The 22082-nt window shown below is 42.9% G+C and overlaps 1 protein-coding gene and 2 pseudogenes across 2 annotated transcripts in view; 2 read left to right on the forward strand and 1 right to left on the reverse strand.

The window, feature by feature from the left end:
* Positions 1-1872: 1872 nt before the first annotated feature.
* LOC101014834 (39S ribosomal protein L48, mitochondrial) overlaps positions 1873-22082 on the reverse strand; it is an 82045-nt gene continuing 61835 nt past the window's right edge. The window contains exons 6-8 of one of the 2 annotated variants that reach the window (XM_003910397.4): positions 7555-7657; positions 3531-3620; positions 1873-2184 (exon numbers count right to left, since the gene is read on the reverse strand). In XM_003910397.4, coding sequence (XP_003910446.1) covers positions 2110-2184; positions 3531-3620; positions 7555-7657 — 268 coding nt within the window. In that variant the 3' untranslated portion in view covers positions 1873-2109. The remainder of the gene's footprint in view (positions 2185-3530; positions 3621-7554; positions 7658-22082) is intronic. The other variant, XM_031653154.1, reaches the window with a different exon arrangement.
* Positions 15272-16428, forward strand: LOC103877732 (annotated as a pseudogene).
* LOC101015200 lies at positions 16601-21443 on the forward strand (annotated as a pseudogene).

Below are 22082 nucleotides of genomic sequence, written 5' to 3' on the forward strand. Positions count from 1 at the left end.
ACTGAGCAACTGGAAAATACTGCTATTTTTTCCAGGTTTCCAAATGGAAAACATGTGACACTGCCCATTGCCCATATGATACAGAGGCAATACACATGCAGCTACCCAACTCTGCCATTGTAGCATTAAAGCAACCAGAGACAGTATGTAAGTGAATACGCATGGCTCTGATCCTATAAACCTTTATTTCAAAAAAAACGGAGGGGTTTTGGAACTAGATAGAGCTGGTGACTGCACAACATTGTGAATGTACTAAATAAATGCTACTGAATTACTCAAGTTTAAAATGTTTAAGGTCAGGTGCGGCGGCAGCTCATGCCTGTAATCCCAGCGATTTTGGGAGGCTGAGGTGGGTGGATCGCCTGAGGTCAGGAGTTCAAGGCCACCCTGGCCAACATGGTAAAACCCCATCTCTACTAAAAATACAAAAATTAGCCGGGCGTGGTGGCAGGCACCTGTAATCCCAGCTATTCGGGAGGCTGAGGCAGAAGAATTGCTTGAACACAGGAGGCAGAGGTTGCAGTGAGTCGAGATGGCACCATTGCACTCCAGCCGGGGCAACAAGAGCAAGACTTCATCTCAAAAAAATAAAAATAGCTGGGCGTGTTGGCGGGCGCCTGTAGTACCAGCTACTTGGGAGGCTGAGGCAGGAGAATTGCTTGAATCCAGGAGGCGGAGGTTGCAGTGAGCCAAGATCACACCACTGCACTCCAGCCTGGGTGACACAGCGAGACTCCGTTTAAAAAAAAAAAAAAGTTTAATTTTGTATATATGAATTTCACCTCAATATATTATTAAAAACCACACAAACAGGCAGTGGGTAGGATTTTGTTCATGGGCAGTAGTTTACTGACACCTGGCCAAGATCAACTTTCAAGTCTTTGCTTAAACTCAATCCAGAGTAACTTAATTAGCAGTTATGTAACATCTACCTGAATACTTATAAATCACTTATTACGCCCACAAAGCATTTTATTTCACTTATGGGCAGAATCTGTTTCTATCTGGAGAGTTTTTTCATGTACAAAGCCAAAATGTCCCTCTCTCCAACTTCCACCCATAGAGAGTTTACTTATGTTATGATCCTCTGCTTCACTACAGGACACTATGCCAGATTGCTTTAAAGGATGAATTCACTCTAGTTGGAGAAATGTGGAAGGGGAACGTGCTTCTGTGCTAAAGCATCAGGCAAAGAGAAAATAGAATCTCTTTTTTTTAAAAAAAAAAAAGAAAGGATCTTACTCTGTCAGCCAGGCTAGAGTACAATGGCAAAATCATAGCTCCTACAGTCTTGAACTACTGGGCTCAAGCAATTCTCCTGCCTCAGCCTCCCGAGTAGTGGGACTATAAGTGCATACCACCACGTCCAGCTAATTAAAAAAAAAATGTTTGGCTGGGCGCTGTGGCTCACGCCTGTAATCCCAGCACTTTGGGAGGCCGAGGTGGGCGGATCACAAGGACAGGAGATAGAGACCATCCTGGCTAACACGGTGAAACCCCGTCTCTACTGAAAATACAAATAATTAGCCAGGCGTGGTGGCAGGCACCTGTAGTCCCAGCTACTCAGGAGACTGAGGCAGGAGAATGGCGTGAACAAGGGAGGCGGAGCTTGCAGTGAGCCGAGATCATGCCACTGCACTCCAGCCTGGGCAACAGAGCGAGACTCCGTCTCGCAAAAAAAAAAAAATGTTTTTGGTAAAGACAGAATGTTGCCAGGCTGGTCTTAAGCTCCTGGCCTCAAGCAGTCCTCCTGCCTCAGCCTCACAAAGTGCTGGGATTAGAGGGATGCACCACCGTGCCTGGCCAGAATATAGAATCTCTTAAAGATACTCCACAGGATGGGCCAATTTCTCTCTCTCACACACACATATATATACATATCAGCAGCAGATTTTTATTAGATGGAAGATAACAAGGGTTGCGTCATAGATAAGTGGTAACAAATGGCAAGTACAGCCATGCCACAGAGGAGTGAGGACATTACTGGCTATGGGAATGGGTACTTATGAAATCTAAGGGTCAGGTCTCCTGATGAACTCTGACTACCCAGTAAGCTCTTCTCCTTGGCACTCAATATGACCATTGCGGGCATGAAAGAGTCTACAGTAGCTAGTTCAACTTGGCCAACAGTTCTTCCAGTTCTGGTCGAGCTTTGAATCGTCCCTTGAAATCTTCTTCAGTGTGCTAAGGAGAAGAAAAAGAAAATAAGTGGAAATCACTGCAGAGCTTTTAGTTATCCAGATATGCACAGCATCCAGAAAGGGACCATGAACCAGCTCTGTAGAGAATCATTCAGATTCAAGTAACTTTTATTATCTACTATGTAGCAGACTTATAGTATAGTATAGCATAGGGGATTCAAACTTGAATCAGATTTCCTCCTTGCTTTCAGTGAACTTGCAGTCTAGTTAGAAAAGACAGATATATGAAGATTTAATGTCAAAATGCTATAACTATCACAATAGAAGCATTTAAAAGAGAGAGAGAGAATACCAAAATTATTTACATAGGAAATAAAACAAACAGGGATTGGACTGTTTTAAGGCAGCATGACCAGCACGTAGTGTCTCTGTACCCAGATCTGTATGAAGCCCAAATACTAACCAGAAGAAGCTTGACAAGCATAGACTCAGAACAAGCAGAACTGGATGGAGCAAATGGTACCAATCTAAGATGACCTTATACATCTGTGTCATAAGAAGGATCATCTTGGCAATTGGACCCAAATACTCAGTATTTAGGCTAAGATTCCTAATGTTCTCCAAGTTTTCCATGCCTGACCAAACATCCTATTGACTAGCATTCTTTATGAAATATATTTAGTCAAGCTACAGTCAAGACTTGAAGATCCAGGAACCTTTTCTCTAACATATATTTTCCTATTTGTGTTCTGATTTATTACACCATATACTATCTTAACCCATGTTCTTTCTTCCACACAACTGTCTGAAAGGAGAGAATTCTGGGGCCTCATAGGCTCACCACCAACATCAGGATGCTGTGTTGAAACTCAGCACTTGTAGGCCACAAAGCATCATCCCTGATGCCTCAGAAGCTGGACTAATGATCACAGTGTCATCAGAGTATACAACTTTTCTGATTATTATTTAGGCCACATTATCCACATTTCTCTGTTCTTTCTAAAGCCAGTCCAGATGTGTTCTTTTTTTTTTTCTTTTTTTGAGATGGAGTCTCGCTCTGTCGCCCAGGCTGGAGTGCAGTGGCACGATCTCGGCTCACTGCAAGCTCCACCTCCCTTGTTCACGCCATTCTCCTGCCTCAGCTTCCCAAGTCGCTGGGACTACAGGCGCCCACCACCACGCCTGGCTAATTTTTGTATTTTTAGTAGTGACGGGGTTTCACCATATTAGCCAGGATGGTCTCGATCTCCTGACCTCGTGATCCACCCGCCTCGGCCTCCTAAAGTGCTGGGATTACAGACGTGAGCCACCGCGCCCAGCCCAGATGTTCTTATCCTTATTTTGAGCATATGCAGGCCAGCAGGGGCCTCTTCTCAAACCAGCACCTACCTCCTTCACTGACAGTCTGACTCCTTCAGGAAGACTGCTTTGGATTATTTCCAAGAAAATTTCTGCAAACGTAGCACTCAAACCGCTGATCTGCAAAATGAAAGAAGGCGCTCTAAGAGGTGGGAGGAGCTGAAAAGGAGGTAACTGGGCAGACATGGTATGGGTTCAAATGCCAGCTCCAGTAGAGTCTGGAGAGCCCAAGGGTGGAAGATTAATACCAAAACTGGTTTCTCAGCCTGGCCTCTACGGGATTTCTCCTGCCTTCTGCAAGGTGCTGAGATGGTCACTGCCAATATCTGCTCCTGTGGGCATTAGATGTCATTACTGGACCAAGAGGTTTTAAAGTTCAGGGTCTCTTTCAGTTGCCCAGGCTGGAGTGCAGCGGAACAATCATAGCTCACTGCAGCCTTGAACTCTTGGGTTCAAGTGATTCTCCCACCTCAGCCTCCAGAGTAGTTGGGACTACAAGCACGTGCCCCCAGTCCCGGCTAATTTTTTATTTTTAGTTTTTGGTAGAAACAGGGTCTTGCTATGTTGCCCAGACTAGTCAAATTCCTGGCTGCAAGCAGTCCTCCCACTTTGGCCTCCAAAAGTGCTAGGTTTACAGGCATGAACCATGGCACCCAGCGCAGGCTGACTTTCTTATTTATTTATTTATTTTTTTTGAGACGAAGTCTTGCTCTGTTACCCCCAGGCTGGAGTGAAGTGGCACCATCTCTGCTCACTGAAACCTCCGCCTCCCAGGCTCAAGCAATTCTCCTGCCTCAGCCTCCCAAGCAGCTGAGATAACAGCTGGCTAATTTTTGTTTTTGTTTTGTTTTGTTTTTGAGATGGAGTTTCACTCTTGTTGCCCAGGCTGGAGTTCAATGGCGCGATCCTGGCTCACTGCAACCTCCACCTCCCGGGTTCAAGCAATTCTCCTGGCTCAGCCTCCTGAGTAGCTGGGATTACAGGCATACACCACCACGCCTGGCATGGCTAATTTTTGTATTTTTAGTAGAGACAGAGTTTCACCATGTTGGCCAGGCTGGTCTCAAACTCCTCACCTCAAGTGATCTGACTGCCTTATTCTCCCAAAGTGCTGGGATTACAGGCGTGAACCACCTGCCTGGGCACACTGACTTTCTGATTCAACTCAGTTTTGCCCATATCCACGCATACCAGGACCTGACTGGTGTCAAACACTGTGCTAAGAACACCAAGGTGAATCAGATGTATGGTAAAAGGGCAGGCAGGGGGGCTGCAAGGACCCACAAGAAAAATTCATACCCAACTCAACCAAGGAAGGTCAAAAAAAGCTTCCAGAAGCGTTAGTATCTTGGTGAAATCTTGAAGAAAAACAGGAGTAAACTAGGAGAATTCAACAGTCATGTGGAGGATTTCAAAGGCAGAGGAAACAACATTCAGTAAAATGTGGGGGCATAAGAGTGTTAGGAAATTAAAACTAGCTCCATTAATGTGGGCACAGTGGTTCACATCTGTGTAATCCCAGCACCTTTGGGAGGACGTGAGGTGGGCTGATCACCTGAGGTCCAAGGAAGCCTGAGACCAGCCTGACCAACACGGAGAAATCCCATCTCTACAAAAACACAAAATTGCCGGGCGCTGTGGCTCACGCCCAAATCCCAGCACTTTGGGAGGCCGCAGGCGGAAGTGGATCACAAGGTCAGGAGATCGAGACCATGGTGAAACCCCACCTCTACTAAAAATACAAAAATAAGCCGGGCGAGGAAGTGGCTTCTGTAGTCTAGCTACTCGGGAGGCTGGAGGCAGGAGAATGGCGTGAACCCAGGAGGCGGAGCTTGCAGTGAGCTAGGATCAGCCACTGCACTCCAGCTTGGCGACAGAGCGACCTGGCCTCAAAAAAAAAAAAAAAAAAACACAAAATTAGTTGGGCATGGTGGCATGCCTGTAATCCCAGCTACTCAGGAGGCTGAGCAGGACTCACTTGAACATTATGGCTAGAGGCTGCGACGTAGATCTGCCATTGCACTCCAGCCTGGGCAACAAGGGTGAAATTGCGTCTCCCAAAAAAAAACCAAAATACCTAGCTCCATGTGTGGCTGGAGTAAATGGGCTGTGAAGAGGAAAAGCAGGAGAAGAATCATGAAAGCACCTGAGTACCAACCTAAAGCATTCAAACTATTCTATGGGCTTCTGGCATGTCAGATCTGTCACAGGATATATTACAAATAATTTAGTCCTGATAATATTTTAAAAGCCAAATATTATACTTAGTTATTTTTTAAATTAGCATATTTAGACTTAAATTTAACATTCATTTTATTACCTTGCTGTATGTTCCTTGAGTGGATAAAAAAAGGGTGATGCCCATACCATGGAATATTATTTGGCAATAAAAAGGAATGAAGTACCAATACAACAGAGATGAACCTTGAAAACATTCCTCTACGTGAAAGAAGCCTGACAAAAAAGGCCATTTAATGTACAATTCCATTTAAATGAAGAGATAAATCCACAGAGATAGAAACTAGATTAGTGGGCCGGGCGCGGTGGCTCAAGCCTGTAATCCCAGCACTTTGGAGGCCAGACGCTGGATCAATGAGGTCAGGAGATCGAGACCATCCTGGCTAGCACAGTGAAACCCCGGGCCTCTACTAAAAATAAAAAATTAGCCGGGCGAGGTGGCTGGCGCCTGTAGTCCCAGCTACTCTCGGGAGGCTGAGGCAGGAGAATGGCGGGAACCCGGGAGGCGGAGCTTGCAGTGAGCTGAGATCCGCCACTGCACTCCAGCCCGGCGGATAGAGCCGTAGACCTCGGCCTCAAAAAAAAAAAAAAAAAAAAAAAAAAAAAAAAAGAAACTAGATTAGTGGCTGCAAGGGGTTAGGGTGACCAAGAAACAGGAGTGACTGCTAATGGGTGCATGGTTCTTTAGCGCGGATGAAAATAACGTTCTAGGCCGGGCGCTGTGGCTCAAGCCTGTAATCCCAGCACTTTGGGGCACGAGACGGGCGGATCACACGAGGTCAGGAGATCGGTGACCATCCTGGCTAACACGTGAAACCCCGCCTCTACTAAAAATACAAAACTAGCCGGGCGCAGGTATGGCGCCTGTAGTCCCAGCTACCGGGAGGCTGAGGCAGGAGAGGGCGGGAACCCGGAGGCGGAACTTGCAGTGAGCTGAGATCCGCCACAGCACTCCAGCCTGGCGACAGAGCAAGACCTGTCTCAAAAAAAAAAAAAAAAAAAAAGGAAAATGTTCTAAAATTGATTGTGGGATGAAGGGAAGCAACTTCCTTGAATATACTAAAAACCATTTTTATTGTATACTTCAAATTGGTAAATTGTATGATGCAGCCCATTTATGATATCAATTCACCTTATTAAAAGTGATGATGGTAAAGCTGGCAAGCTGTGTATTTTTAATACCTCTGGGTGCCCTTATGGTAGTGTGGTTGGCACCCATCATTATCTGCAGGAAGAAAAGAGGACAACTACTAGAGATCAAAGGAAGGCAGCCACTGAGGGGTTTCAAGCAGGAAAATGACATGATCACTTGGTATGGGGGTAAAGTGAAGTGGATGAATCTGAAAGATTTTTAGGACGTAGAAGCTATAGAATTTGGTGAATGAATGGGTATCAGAAGACAAAGAAGGGTGACACATTAGGCTCAAAGGTGGGGAGGGTTACAGAAAAACAGGAAAATCAGTCCCTCTACAACTAATTTTGCATAGATGGAGTGCAGGGAGGACTCCTGTGGATCAAAGTCGAGAAGGCCAGTAGACAACTGGGTATCAGGTTTCAAGCCTCAGCCAACAGATCAGGACTAGAGATGTATACATCTGGGGGTTATCAGTATTAAATGATGGTCACTGAGGCCTAAGGAATGAATGAAACTGCATAGGGGGAAGGTATTATAAAAGGAGAGATGGAGGCATCAATAACTGAACACTGGAGAATACCATTATTCAAGAAAGAAAAGAGCATAACAGAAAGTGAAAAAGTGGACAGAGAAAAGAACCAGGAGAAGCAAATACATTTTTTATTCTCCTGGAGTGCCTACCTGAACCACTCGCTCATGGGTGGTAAGCACTGAGTCCAGTAACATTTTGCTCCCTTGGTCCTGCAAATGTAACACTTCCATGGTTTTGGTTGGCATCGCATAACTGTGGGAAGGAAGAGTCAACTATAGTGAGTGTTCACTGAAGCCAGCAGCCACTTCAATCATAGTAGTCCATAAGTATAGCCAGTACTGCATGTGATAGTTTCCAGAATGTAGGGGATGCTTATCTGCAACCAGGAGCAAAGTAACTAGATCCCTCTTATCTCCTTCAAAAGTCTCTAAACTCCTTAAACAAATACACCATGTTTAATGCAGTTCTGCATCTCTAATCATACTTAATACAATACTCTGAATAAAACCTGGTGATTAATAAATAATTTGTTGCTACTGAAGAATAGCCCATTCTAAAAGAATCAAGCGGCCAGGTGTGGTGGCACACACCTGTAATCCCAGCAATTTGGGAGGCCAGGGCAGCTGGATGGCTTGAGCTTGGGAATTCAAGACCAGCCTGGGCAACACAGTGAAACTCTGTCTCTATAAATACACAAAAATTAACTAGGTGTGGTGGCACACACCTGTAGCCCCAGCTACTCAGGAGGCTGAGGTGGGCAGATTGTTTGAGCATAGGAGGTCAAGGATGCAGTGAGCCAAGATTGCACCACTGTACTCCAGCATGGGCAACAGAGGGAGACCTTGTCTCAAAAAAAAAAAAAGAAAAAGAAAAAAAAAGAAAGAAAGAAAAAGAGAATCAAGCTCATCACTAGGTATGCTTTGGAGGTTAACCTTGGGTATTTAATCTGTTCTGGAGAAATAAGGCATGAAAATTAATTGTTCTAGAACAGGATTTCTCAACCTCAGTGCTACTGACATTTTAGACCAGATAATTCTTTGTTGTAGGGGCTGACCTACATATCCATATACATCCCTCTACCCACTGGACATCTGTAGTATACCCCAAGTGGTGACAGTCAAAACTACCTCCAGACGTTGTTAATTTTCCCCTGAGGGGCAGCTTCTCCCAGGTTAGAGTTTATGCTTACTAAAATCGACTTCAGCAAGCCTACATGTTGCAGTGAAAATAACACGGAACAGGAGTCAAGTGTCTGCGCTGCAACTTATTAGCAATATTTACTCAGGTAAGTCACTTACCCCTCTAGGCCTCAGTTTCTTCAGGTATAAACAAGATAACGATCTAGACCTATATCAACAGAGAATTGTGAGAACTGGTGTGTTAATGAGGTAAGACCTGACTAATGGCTACATGGAAATATGGTAGTAGTGTTGTGTTCATCTTATCAAAAAGTTCATCAAACTGAAGATAAATGAAAAAAGATTCCTAAATTTTCATGTGTCACAAAATCATCACTTAATAGCAAGGGGCATGGCCCTCTATAGGTAGACCTCTACAAAAGAAGTTTAGTGTAATAGGCCAGGCGCGGTGGCTCACGCCTGTAATCTCGGCACTTTGGGAGGCTGACGCAGGTGGATCATGAGATCAGGAGTTTAGAAGTAACAGTAAATGGACTAGAGACATGACAGTCAGTCCTGGAGTTAGATATTGGCTCTGCCAATTATTACCTATTTGAATTTGGAAATTCAGGTTTCTGAGTCTACATTTCTTCCGCTATAAATTGAAAATAATAATACTTAATTCATAGAGTTGTTGCAATGATTAAATGAGATTACATAAGTAATTGCCTGGCATACAGTAAATACAGCCAGTAAATGCAAGGTACTGCAAATTCTTTCAGGTGGTTTTTCTAAATAACATCCCTCCTGCTTTTTAGCATTATCTCTGATCTCCTCTTCTTCTGATTCAAATACAGTAATAACCTTCCAACATAAAAAATGGGGACACAATCATAGACTTCTTATGGATGTTCAAGTGAAGTAATTGTGTTTCAGAAAAGTAAAAACACCCTAAAATACTATTTTTCTTTTTTGGCATTCTGCAGATAGGACTGACTGACTAAAGTGAGAATTGTCCATTCCTGCCACTAATAATGGGTTTTATTCTTTAACACTTACTTCAGCAAAATGTCATTGATTTGTTTACTCATTCACTCAACAAATATTTACTAACAGCCTGCTCTGTTCTAGGCACCCTGATGGGCAATAAGAAGTCTATGCATGTGATGGCTCACGCCTGTAAGCCCAGCCCTTTGGGAGGTTGAGGCAGGTGCATCACCTGAGGTCAGGAGTTCAAGACCAGTGTCAACATGGTGAAACTCCGTCTTTACTAAAAATACAAAAATTAGCCTGGTGTGGTGGCAGCCGCCTGTAATCCCAGCTATGCAGGAGGCTGAGGCAGGAGAATCGCTTGAACCTGGGAGGTGTTGGTTGTAGTGAGCTGAGACCATGTCACTGCACTCCGGCCTGGGCAACAGAGCAAGACTCCATCTCAAAAAAAAAAAAAAAAAAAAGTCTATGCAGCCAGGCGTGGTAGCTCCCACCTATAATGTGAGCACTTTGGGAGGCCAAGACAGGAGGATTGCTTGAGCCCAGAAGTTTAAGACTAGCCTGGGCAACCTAGTTAGACGCTGTCTCTATTTAAAGAAAAAAAAAATGTCGGCCACCCGGCTCACGCCTGTAGTCCCAGCACTTTGGGAGGCCGAGGCAGGTAGATCACCTGAAGTCAGGAGTTTGAGACCAGCCTGGCTAACATGGTGAAAACCTGTTTCTACTAAAAATACAAAAATTAGCTGGGTGTGGTGGCAAGCGTCTGTAGTCCCAGCTACTCAGGAGGCTGAGGCAGAAGAATCACTTGAACGTGGGAGGTAGAAGTTGCAGTGAGCCAAGATCATGCTATCTCACTCCAGCCTGGGCGACAGAGCAAGGCTCAGTCTCAAAAAAAAAAAAAAAAGGTCTATGCTTTCAAGGAGCTCACTGTGAGTGTTTTAAAGAGATAAGTAAGTATACAAACATTGTACTACAGTAAGACAAAGGCAATAACAGCTTTGTGCCAAATACTATAGGGACAAGAAGGGGAGGAAAGGGGGACTCAGGGAAAGCCTCACAGGAGGTAGTGATTTATCAAGATGTAGAACAGGCCTTCATGTATGTAAGAGTACATATGGGTTTTTTTATTTTTTATTTTTATTTTTAGTATCTACACTATTTTGTACCTTCCAAATTTTCTGCAATAAACATTGCTTTGATGATCAGACAGCAAAATGGAAGGAAATAAATGAAAGAATTTCAGGAGTCAATATAACATGACAAAATAATGCTATTTAGGGGGAGTATTGCCAAGAAAGGGACACGAGGAAGTCTGCTGGGGTGCTGGGGAGCTTCACTTTATACAAGTTATATCTCAATTTTTAAAAATGTAAGTAGATGTTTTAAAAAGAGAAGAGTAGCCTCATAGCGAGGGATGCTGAATGATGCTTTTACTCTCAGAACACAGGGGCTGGTTCAACTTCAGACTTGGAAGCTGCTCCCAGATGAGTGAGATTTCCATCTCCTCAGGCAGCTGCTAGGCAAAGGATGCAGGCAAATTAAGGGACCCACTTGAGAGGCCTCTTCCTCGCCTCTCCTGGGTGAGTTGTAGTTGCAGCAGTGCAAACCATTTAGAGAACAAAAGCTGGCATCCTGCTGTCTAGCCCAATTCCATCTGAAGGTCACGGCCATCATCCCTACCCACCCTCCCCCGAGGAAAGATGGATTAAGATGAAATGAAAATCAGAAGAAAAGAATTTCATCTCTGAAAGGCTGAAGAGTGAGATTGCCTAACAATACGACAGTCTGAAAACCTCAATCAATGCAGAGAACTGAGTTGCTAAAAACAAACAGCTCTTTATGCTCTGAGCTGTTTGGGGCAAAGAGCCAGCAAAGAGGCAAAAAGCAGCACATTCATCCTGCTGTTCTAGGAATTATGTCCGCCATGCCTGTTAGAATTCAATCCAAATCAACAAGTCTTTATTCAGTGCCTACTGCGTCAGGTACTAGGCAAGATCTTAGGCTTAGACCACTAATGAAGACAGAAACAATCCTTGCCTTACAGAGCTTAGAGTCTAATAGAAAAGACCAATAATAGTCAAGTAATTATAGAGCAAGAAGTGCATGTTATGAAAGGGCAGTTAAATACCTTTTACTTCTTCTAATGTATAACATAAAGACCTAACTTAATGAGGTTCCCTGAGGAAGTAATATTCGAGACATAAGAAAACAAACAAAAAAATAAAAAATAAATAAATAAAGAGGCTAGGCGGGGTGGCTCACGCCTGTAATCCCAGCACTTTGGGAGGCCGAGGTGGGTGGATCACGAGGTCAGGAGTTCAAGACCAGCCTGGCCAAGATGGTGAAACCCCATCTCTACTAAAAATACAAAAATTAGCTGGGCGTGGTGGCAGGCGCCTGTAATCTCAGCTACTTGGGAGGCTGAGGCAGGAGAATTGCTTGAATCCGGGCAGTAGAGGTTGCAGTGAGCCAAGATCGCACCACTGCACTCTAGCCTGGGCGATAGAGCAAGACTCCATCTCAAAATAAAAAAAGATGGCATCTAAGAAAAAGGTAGAGGCTAGTTAGATGAAGAGAGGAAGAGTATATGCAAAGGTCCTGAGGTGGAAAGGGACAAAAACAAAGCCAGTGTAACTGGAAGTAGAGGGAGGTGGGGAGGGAAGTATGAAAGAGGTAAGGCAGGCCCTGGAGCACCTAGGAAGCTACATGAGAAACTTTTATTGTGATCCTAAGGGAGTAGGAAGCCATCAAAGGATTTCAAGCAGAAGAGTGACATAATCATATTTCCATCTAGAAAGATCACCCTAAATGCTGTGTGGAGAACCGGTTAGAAGAATAGAGAATCAGGAAAAAAAAGTAGGTTTAACTCCAGAACTTGCCACTTACTAGGTGTAGGACTATGGGCAAGCTTCTATAATAATAGTAATAGCAGTAGTAATAATAATAGCAGCCAACAGTTGCTGGACATAGTTCTAGATACATTATACATAATAGCTCCCTTAATTTTCACTGTAGCCTTTTAAGGTAGGTGCTTTTAGCAATCCCATTTTACAGATGAGGAAACCAAGACACAAAGAAGTTAAGCAAAGTGCCCAATGTCATACAGTAAGAATGCAGTGGAGCAAGAGTAAAGCTCAGGCAGTCTGGCTCCAGCGTTGATACTTTGATCTACTATGTACAAGGTGTTTGAGTTAAATAATACACGAAAAATGTACTTAGCTTGTTCAGAGTGCCTCAGTGATAGTAGGTGCTCAACAAATGTAACTGCCTTCCTGTTTTCACTCAAATGCAGCCAGGGCATTTTACAGCTGCGTTTTTTAAAGAAACTTTTTTTTTTTTTGGACTACATAGTTTTTAAATTTATAATCCGGGAGTATACAATCATGCAGCACTGACCACTTAGCCAGATGTAAAATAAACTAGCTTCTTACCACAACTACCCTATAAACATTGCAACTACGCTGGGCACGGTGGCTCATACCTGTAATCCTAGCACTTTGGGAGGCCAAGGTGGGCGGATCACTTGAGGTCAGGAGTTTGAGACCAGCCTGGCCAACATAGTGAAACTCCGTTTCTACTAAAAATACAAAAATTAGCCAGGCATAGTCCCAGCTACTCAGGAAGCTGAGGCTTGAGAATCGCTTGAACCCAAGAGTCAGAGGCTGCAATGAGCCGAGATCGTGCCACAGCACTCCAGCCTGGGCGACAGAGCAAGACTCTGACTCAAACAAACAAACAAACAAAACATTGAAACTATTTCCTCTAAAATGACCCTAATCTTATGTGAACATACCAACTGTGGGGGAACCAGAAACCTAGCTACGTGGCAAAAGTAAAAGCCAAAGGGAAAACAGCACTTCCGCGGTTAGTTGATGAAAAGCAGGAAATTCAGTGCCCTTCACTGTAAAAGCAGCATCTCTAAAAAGTCCTAAAAATTTCAAACACTATTCCAAGGAACTGACCCCACTGTAGGTATGATAGTAACATTCTGTGAATGACATTTAATGTTCTTTGCCACCAACTTTTAAGAAGCTATCTCTAATTCCTGTCAGATGAAAAAAATTCTGAATTATTGCAACAATAAAATTAGTAACAGAATGTTTACAATGTGCCAGTGTCTGTGCTAAGTGCTGTCAAGTACCATCTTGTTTCATTTTCAGAGCTCAAAGAAACAGAAAAAATTATCATCCTCATTATATAGAAGAGGAAACTGAGGCTCAGAATTTCCCAAGGTCATATTGCTAATAACTGATAGAACCAGAATATGAATGCCAACAGTTTGATTCCAGAGCTTGTACTCTTTTTTAATGTTTAATTTTTGTGGGTCCATAGCAGGTATATATATTTATAGGGTATATGGGATATTTTGATACAGGACTACAATGCATAATAATCACATCAGGGTAAATGGGATATCCATCATCTCAAGCATTTATCTTTTGTGTTACAAACAATCCAACTATACTCTTTTAGTTATCTGTAAATGTACAATTAAATTATCGACTATAGTCACCCTGTTGTGCCATCAAATATTAGATCTTTTTCAATCTTTCTATTTTTTGGTACCCATTAACCATCCCCACTTCTCCTCGAGCCCCCACTGCCCTTCCCAGCCTCTGGTAACCATCATACTACTCTCTATCTCTGTGGGTTCAATTGTTTTTAATTTTAGCACCCACAAAAAAATGAGAACATGAATGTTTGTCTTTTTGTGCCTGCCTTATTTCACATAACATAATAACCTCCAGTTCCATCTATGTTGTTGCAAATGACAGGATCTCATTCATTTTTATGGGTGAATAGTATTGTGTATATGTACATTTTCTTTATCCATTCACCTGTTGACAGACACTTCAGTTGCTTCCAAATCTTGGCTATTGTGAATGGTGCTGCAAGAAACACAGGAGTGCAGATACCTTTTCGATATACTGATTTCCTTTCTTTGGGGTTTATACCTAGCAGTGAGATTGCTAGATCATATGGTAGCTCTATTTTTAGTTTTTTGAGGAACTTCCAAACTGTTCTCCATAGTGGTTGTACTAATTTTCAATCTCATCAACAGTGTATAAAGGTTCCTTTTTCTCCACATCCTTGTCAACACTTGTTATTGCCTGTCTTTTGGATAAAAGCCATTTTAACTGGGGTGAGATGATATCTCACTGTAGTTTTGATTTGCATTTCTCTGACCATCAGTGATGTTGAGCACTTTTTCATATGCCTGTTTGCCATTTGTACATCTTCTTTTAAGAAATGTCTATTCAGATCTTTTGCCCATTTTTAAATTAGATTATTAGATATTTTTTGCTATAGAGTTGTTTGAGCTCCTTATATATTCTGGTTATTAATCCCTTGTCAGCTAGATAGCTTGCAAATATTTTCTCCCATTCTGTGGGTAGAGCTTGTACTCTTAACCACATATTACTTCAAGTACGGTCCATAGACAAGCTGCCAGTGAACAGCCTAATTGTCATTGGTCCACGAGAAATGTGCAACCAGTCACTAAACAAACCATTTGATTCAGCCATGTTTTTTTCTTAATATCAAGACTTTCCTAATGAAGGAAACAAATTATTAATGTATATTTTGGCATAAGCTCCTGACATCTTCTCAGAATGGTACTTTGAGAAGCACTACTGTAAATTACTATGCTACTCAGCCTCTTTGAGCTGTAACTGCAGTTTATCTTTCACATTATGTTACAATTATGTTTCTTGGTGTGTATGTACATGCATGTATGTGTGCATTCACTCTGTGTGTGTGTGTGTTCCCTGAAACTAGGAGGTTCACCTTAGTATCTCCCAGAATGTCTAGTGCAGTGCTCACCACATAGCAAGAAGAGGCTCAATCAATAGTTTTTTAATTAATTCATTAAAAGGACTTTTATTAATTTAGGAAATGTATACCACACAATTGGATTGTATAGTGATAGTCAAGAACCTGTCATTCTTTCAATCATGACGGAATGTCTCCCATATGGCAGGCCTTGCAGTGGGTGCTAAAGAAATAAAGAACACAGTCCCCATCCAGAAGGAACGCACTGTCAGAGGGAAGAGAAACTGCCACAGGAATAGATCATTCGAGACCAGAGCACTAAGTAACATGAGGTATGTGTCAAGTGCTGAAAGAGGAACCAACTCTCTGGGGCATCAGAAAGAGATAAAGCACATTTTTAGGTTTAAAAGAATTGAAGTACTGTCACTATGAGAGCTAAAGTCACAGCTTATTTTCAAACCTTCTAAAGAACATTTTTTAGCACAGTTGTACTCTAATGTATAAAGGTTTAAAAGTTCAAATTTGGCTGAAGGACTTAAAATAAGACCCTATATAACTGAAAATACTTGTCAGGCAGAACTGGGTTTAAATCCAGGCAAGTTACTGGTTCTGTGCTTTTGGCCTTTCTAAGCCTTGATTTCCACATATGTTAGATGGGAATATATTAATATCTAATGAGTAAGAAAGTATAATTTTTGTTTGTCAAATATGGCAGCACCCAGTGGCGGTGTGAACTGGGAGGAGGTTGCCCAGTTCCACGAATTACTCGAAGTGATGAGGACAGCTGATGACAGAATAGTACATAAACTAAACACTAAGGTTCCAACAGCTTCCTTTTTAGGGAAAACTATGCCAGCCAAACCTGTAAACAAATTTAGGGGTCTTTGATGGCAGCTCTTGCCAGTAGGAACAGAGTCATAAAAAATTGTATAGCCCAGACCTCAGAAGTAGTAAAAAAACCTCCAAGAAGAGAGAGAAAATAATTTGGACTATTTAACGTTATTAAAGCAACCTGGAAAAGAGCAGACAAAGTTGAAATGGATGCAGTCAGAACCAAATGTTGAAGAAGTGGTAAAAGACACAGGCTAGAAGGTATTTAATAAACGGTGCCAAATTCACTTCAAGCCTCCAAAGAATGAATAAAGAAAGAGAGATACTTTTTTTTTAAAGGACTGGGTCATGTCATAAGAGGTAAGTATGATAGATATCAAGAGGGCAGGCTTCCTAGGATGATCTGTGAACCAACAGTCCAAGACCTTTTGTTGATTTCAGCCCCACTTAGCCAAGACCTCAAGTACAAATAATTCTGGCAGTTATGGAGTAACCAACTGCTATTTTATAATGATTCTGTAAAAAAAAAAGTTTTGTTATTAAAATAATTTTCTGACTCAGTGTAAAAAAAAAAAAGCAAGTATAATCTTTGCCATACCCACATACTATGTCATATACTACCTTGCCACAGTGACAGACTACCTAAGCTACATTTTTGTTGTTGTTGTTTTTAAGACAGGCTCTCTACTTTGTCGCCCAGGCTGGAGTGCAGTGGCACGATCTCAGCTCACTGCAACCTCTGCCTCCTGGGCTTAAGCAATATTCCTGCCTCAGCCTCCCAAGTGGCAGGAACTACAGGCGTACACCACCAAGCCAGGCTAATTTTTGTATTTTTTATGTAGAGACAGGATTTCACCATGTTGCCCAGGCTGGTCTCAAACTCCTGAGTTCAAGCGGTCCGTGCTCCTCAGCCTCCCAAAGTACTGGGATTACAGGTGTGAGCCACTGTGCCCAACTCTTGATTTCTTATAAAATTAAACATACACTTCACTTACCATTTGACCCAACAATCATACTCCTAGAGAAATGAAGATGTGTGTTCTCACAAAACCTCGTACATATTCATAGTGGTTTTATTATTTATAATTGCCAAAAACTGGAAGCAACACAAATGTCCTTCAATCAGGAAAGGAATAAACTGTGGTACATCCTTTCAATGAAACACTATTCGCAACAACAACAACAAAAAAACTACTTGCAGGCAACAACGTGATTGAATCTCAAATACAGTATGCTAAGCAAAAGAAGAATCAAAAAGAAAAATACTACATGATTTTATTTGTACGGAATTCTGAAGAAGGCAAAACTATAAGGACAGAACATAGATAAGAAGTTGCCGCTGGGCGCAGTGGCTCACACCCGTAATCCCAGCACTTTCGGAGGCCAAGGCAGGCAGATCACCTGAGATCAGGAGCCTGAGACCAGCCTGGCCAACATGGCAAAACCCCATCTCTGCTAAAGATAGTCGGGTGTGGTGGGGAACGTCTGTAATCTCAGCTACTTGGGAGGCTGAAGCAGGACAATCGCTTGAACCCAGGAGACAGAGGTTGCAGTGAGCCAAGATTGTGCCACTGCACTCCAGCTCAGTCCCAGCTATTTGAGGGAGGCTGAGGCAAGAGAATCACTTGAACCCAGGAGGTGGAGGTAGCAGTGAGCCGGGATCATGCCACTTCATTCCAGCCTGGGTGACAGAGCAAGACTCTGTCTTCAAAATTTAAAAAAAAAAAAAAATTACGAAGGGAAGGAATTTCTACCCATGGGATTTAATGTTACTTAAGGAAAACCAGAGAGCATCCTATACTGTGTGAAATACTGAGATATGTAAAGAGCCCAGAATGGAGAAGGTAGGTAGGCAGTAAATGTTACTTCCCTCTCCTACAGTTTTCCAACAAATCCAAAAAATACATAAAAGCAGAGCAGATAAATAGTATCTAAATGGAGAGATAAACTATGTTAATGAATCAGAAGACTCAATATAAACAATTAAGATTCAATTATTCCCAAATTGATCTACAGATTCAACACAATCCTAAAAAAAAAATCCCATCAGACTCTTTTTTTTTGAGATGGAGTCTCGCTCTGTTGCCCAGGCTGGAGTGCAGTGGCCTCTGCTCACTGCAAGCTCCGCCTCCCGGGTTCACGCCATTCTCCTGTCTCAGCCTCCCAAGTAGCTGTGACTACAGGGGCCTGCCACCATGCCCAGCTAATTTTTTGTATTTTTTTTAGTAGAGACGGGGTTTCACCACGTTAGCCAGGATGGTCTCGATCTCCTGACTTCGTGATCCGCCCACCTCGGCCTCCCAAAGTGCTGGGATTACAGGCGTGAGCCACCGTGCCCAGACTCTTTTCTGTAGAATCAACAAGCTAATTCTAAAAATTTTTATGGAAAACCAAAGGACCTAGAATAGCCAAAGTAGTTTTGAAAAAGAAGAACAAAGAGTCAGTAATCAAACTACACTAATCAAGACAGTGTGTACAGGTGTAAGCATATATGTAACAGAATAGAGCATAGAAACAGACCCATATATACATGGTCAACTGGCTGTCAACAAAGATGCTCAGATAATTCAGTGGAGAAAGAAAATCTTTTCAACAAATGGTGCTGGAAACAATTGAATATTCATAAGCCAAAAAAAAAAACAAAAAACCTTTGACCCACTATATACAAAAATAATTCAAAATGGATCACAGACCTAAATACAATACTTAAAACTATAGAACTTCTAGGAGAAAACAAAGGAAAATGTTTTTTTGCGACTGGGTCAGGCAAAGATTTCTTAGATATAAAAGCAAAAGCAGAAACCATAAGAGAAAAAGATTGTTAAACTGAACTTCATTAAGTTTAACTTCTACTCTTCAAAAGACATACTGTTAAGAGGACAAGATAAGTCATAGACAGGAAGAAAATATTTGCAAAACACATATCTGCAAAGGAACTGGTGGCCAGGTGCAGTGACTCACACCTGTAATCCCAGCACTTTGGGAGGCCAAGGCGGGTGGATCATTTGTGGTCAGGAGTTCGAGACCAGCCTGGCCAACATGGTGAAACCCCATCTCTATTAAAAATACAAAAATGGGCCAGGTGCGGTGGCTCACGCCTGTAATCCCAGGACTTTGGGAGGCCGAGGCGGGCGGATCACGAGGTTAGGAGATGGAGACCATCCTGGCTAACACGGTGAAACCCCGTTTCTACTAAAAATACAAAAAATTAGCCAGGCGTGGTGGTGCGTGCCTGTAGTCCCAGCTACTCGGGGGCTGAGGCAGGAGAATGGCATGAACCTGGGAGGCGGAGCTTGCAGTGAGCCGAGATGGTGCCACTGCACTCCAGCCTGGGAGACAAAGCGAGACTCCGTCTCAAAAAAAAAAAAAAAATACAAAAATGAGGCTGGGCCCGGTGGCTCACGCCTGTAATCCCAGCACTTTGGGAGGCCAAATTGGGCAGATCACAAGGTCAGGACATAGAGATCATCCTGGCTGACATGGTGAAACCCCGTCTCTACTAAAAATACAAAAACAAAATTAGCCAGGCGTGGTGGCGGACGCCTATAGTCCCAGCTACTTAGGAGGCTGAGGAAGGAGAATGGCATGAACCCGAGAGGCGGAGTTTGCAGTGAGCTGAGATTGTGCCACTGCACTCCAGCCTGGGTGACAAAGCAAGACTCTGTCTCAAAATAAGTAAATAAATAAATAAATAAAAATTAATGGAGTATGGTGGCAGACATTTGTAGTCCTAGCTACTAGGGAGGCTGAGATGGGAGAATCACTTGAACCTGGGAGGCAGAGGTTGCAGTGAGCCGAGATTGTGCCACTGCACTGCAGCCTGGGCAACAAAGTGACACTCTGTCTCAAAAAAAAAAAAAAAAAAAAAAAAAGGAACTGCTATCTAAAAATAGATGAACAATTTTCAAAACCCAGTAAGAAAACAAGCCATTTTTTTAAATGGACAAAAGATTTGAACAGACATATCATCAGGGAAGATACACAGATGACAAATAAGCACATGAAAAGATGCTCAACATCATTATTTATTAGTGAAGAGCAAATTAACACCACTATGAGATACCACCATAAACCTATTAATAGCTTTTTAAAAATTGATGATACCAACTGCTGACCAGGATGAAGAGTTGCCGGAACTCTCATACATTGCTGGTGGGAATACAAAATGGTGCAGCCATTGTGGAAAACAATTTGGCAATTTCTTATAAAGTTAAACATAAACTTACTATACAATCCAGAAATTGGAGGCAAGGTTGGAGATTGGAGGGAGGCAGAGGTTGCAGTTAGCCGAGATTGTGCCACTGCACTCCAGCCTGAGCAACAGAGTGAGACAAAAAAAAAAAAAAAAAAAAGAAAAGAAAAGAAAGGAAGCCTGGGCAACAAAGTGAGGCCCCATCTCTACAAAAAAATTTTAAAATTAGCCAGGCACTCAGAAGACTAGATCATACCAGGAAAATAAAAAAATCAGCTTGGCAACTTGGTGTCTGCCTGTAGTCCCAACTATTTGGGACAGAGAGAGGAGGATCGCTTGAGCCTAGGAGGTTGAGGCTGCAGTAAGCAACGATTGCACCACTGCATACCAGCCTGGGTGGGAGAGAGAGACCACGTCACTAAAAGAATAAAAGAAAAAGAAAGGAGGTGGGGCGCAGTGGTTCATGCCTGTAATCCCAGCACTTTGGGAGGCTGAGGCAGGCGATCACTTGAGGTCAGGAGTTCAAGACCAGCCTGGCCAATGTGGTTGGTGAAACCCCATCTCTACTAAAAATACAAAAATTAGCCAGGTGTGGTGGTGCGCACCTGTAATCCCAGCTACTCGAGAGGCTGAGGCAGGAGAATCACTTGCGGCAGGAGGTAGAGACCAGCCTGGCCAACATGGTGAAACCCATGAGGCGGAGGTTACAGGGAGCTAAGATTGCACCACTGCAATCCAGCCTGGGTGACAGAGCGAGACTCTGTCTCAAAAAACAAAAAAAGAGGCGCGAGGCGGCCACTGGGAAGAGGAGAGCGCGGCATCTGGAAACTGCAAAGTCAGAGCCGCGACGTTCCGGATTGAGGGCCTCGCGCCAAAGCTGGACCCGGAGGAGATGAAACGGAAGATGCGCGAGGATGTGATCTCCTCCATACGGAACTTTCTCATCTACGTGGCCTTGCTGCAAGTCACTCCATTTATCTTAAAGAAATTGGACAGCATATGAAGACTGGACATCTCATATGAATGCACGATATGAAGAGCCTGGTTACAGTTTCGACTCCTCTCTGCAAGTGAATAGGCCCAGAAAGGTGTAAGAGACTCTTTGAATGGACATAAAATTCTGCTTGTTAAGAACAAAAAAACAAAACAAAACAAAACAAAAAACAAAAAACAAAAAAAGAAAAAGGAAATTTTGACATATGCTACCACATGGATGACCTTTTTTTTTTTTTTTTTTTAGATGGAGTCTCGCTCTTTTGCCCAGGCTGGAGTGCAGTGGCGCGATCTCAGCTCACTGCAACCTCCGCCTCCTGGGTTCAAGCAATTCTCCTGCCTCAGCCTCCTGAGTAGCTGGGATTACAGGTGCCCACCACCACGCCAAGCTAATTTTTGTATTTTTAGTAGAGATGGGGTTTCACCATGTTGGTCAGGCTGGTCTCGAACCCCTGACCTCGTGATCCACCCACCTCGGCCTCCCAAAGTGCTGGGATTACAGGCGTGAGCCACCGCGCCCGGCCCATGGATGACCTTTGAGGATATTAAGTTAAGTGAAAGAAGCCAGTCACAAAAAGACAAATATTATATGATTCCACTTACATGAGGGAGAGTAGTCAAAGTCAGGGACAGAAAGTAGAAGGGTAGTTGCCAGGAGCTTAGGGGAAGGGAATGGGAAGTTATTGTTTAATGGGTACAGAGTTTCAACGTTTGTTTTTTTTAATTTTTTTTTTTTTTTTTTTTTGAGACGGAGTCTTGCTCTTGCACACTGGAGTGCAGT

This window comes from Papio anubis, chromosome 12, assembly GCF_008728515.1.
Source record: "Papio anubis isolate 15944 chromosome 12, Panubis1.0, whole genome shotgun sequence".
Classification (NCBI taxonomy): domain Eukaryota; kingdom Metazoa; phylum Chordata; class Mammalia; order Primates; family Cercopithecidae; genus Papio; species Papio anubis.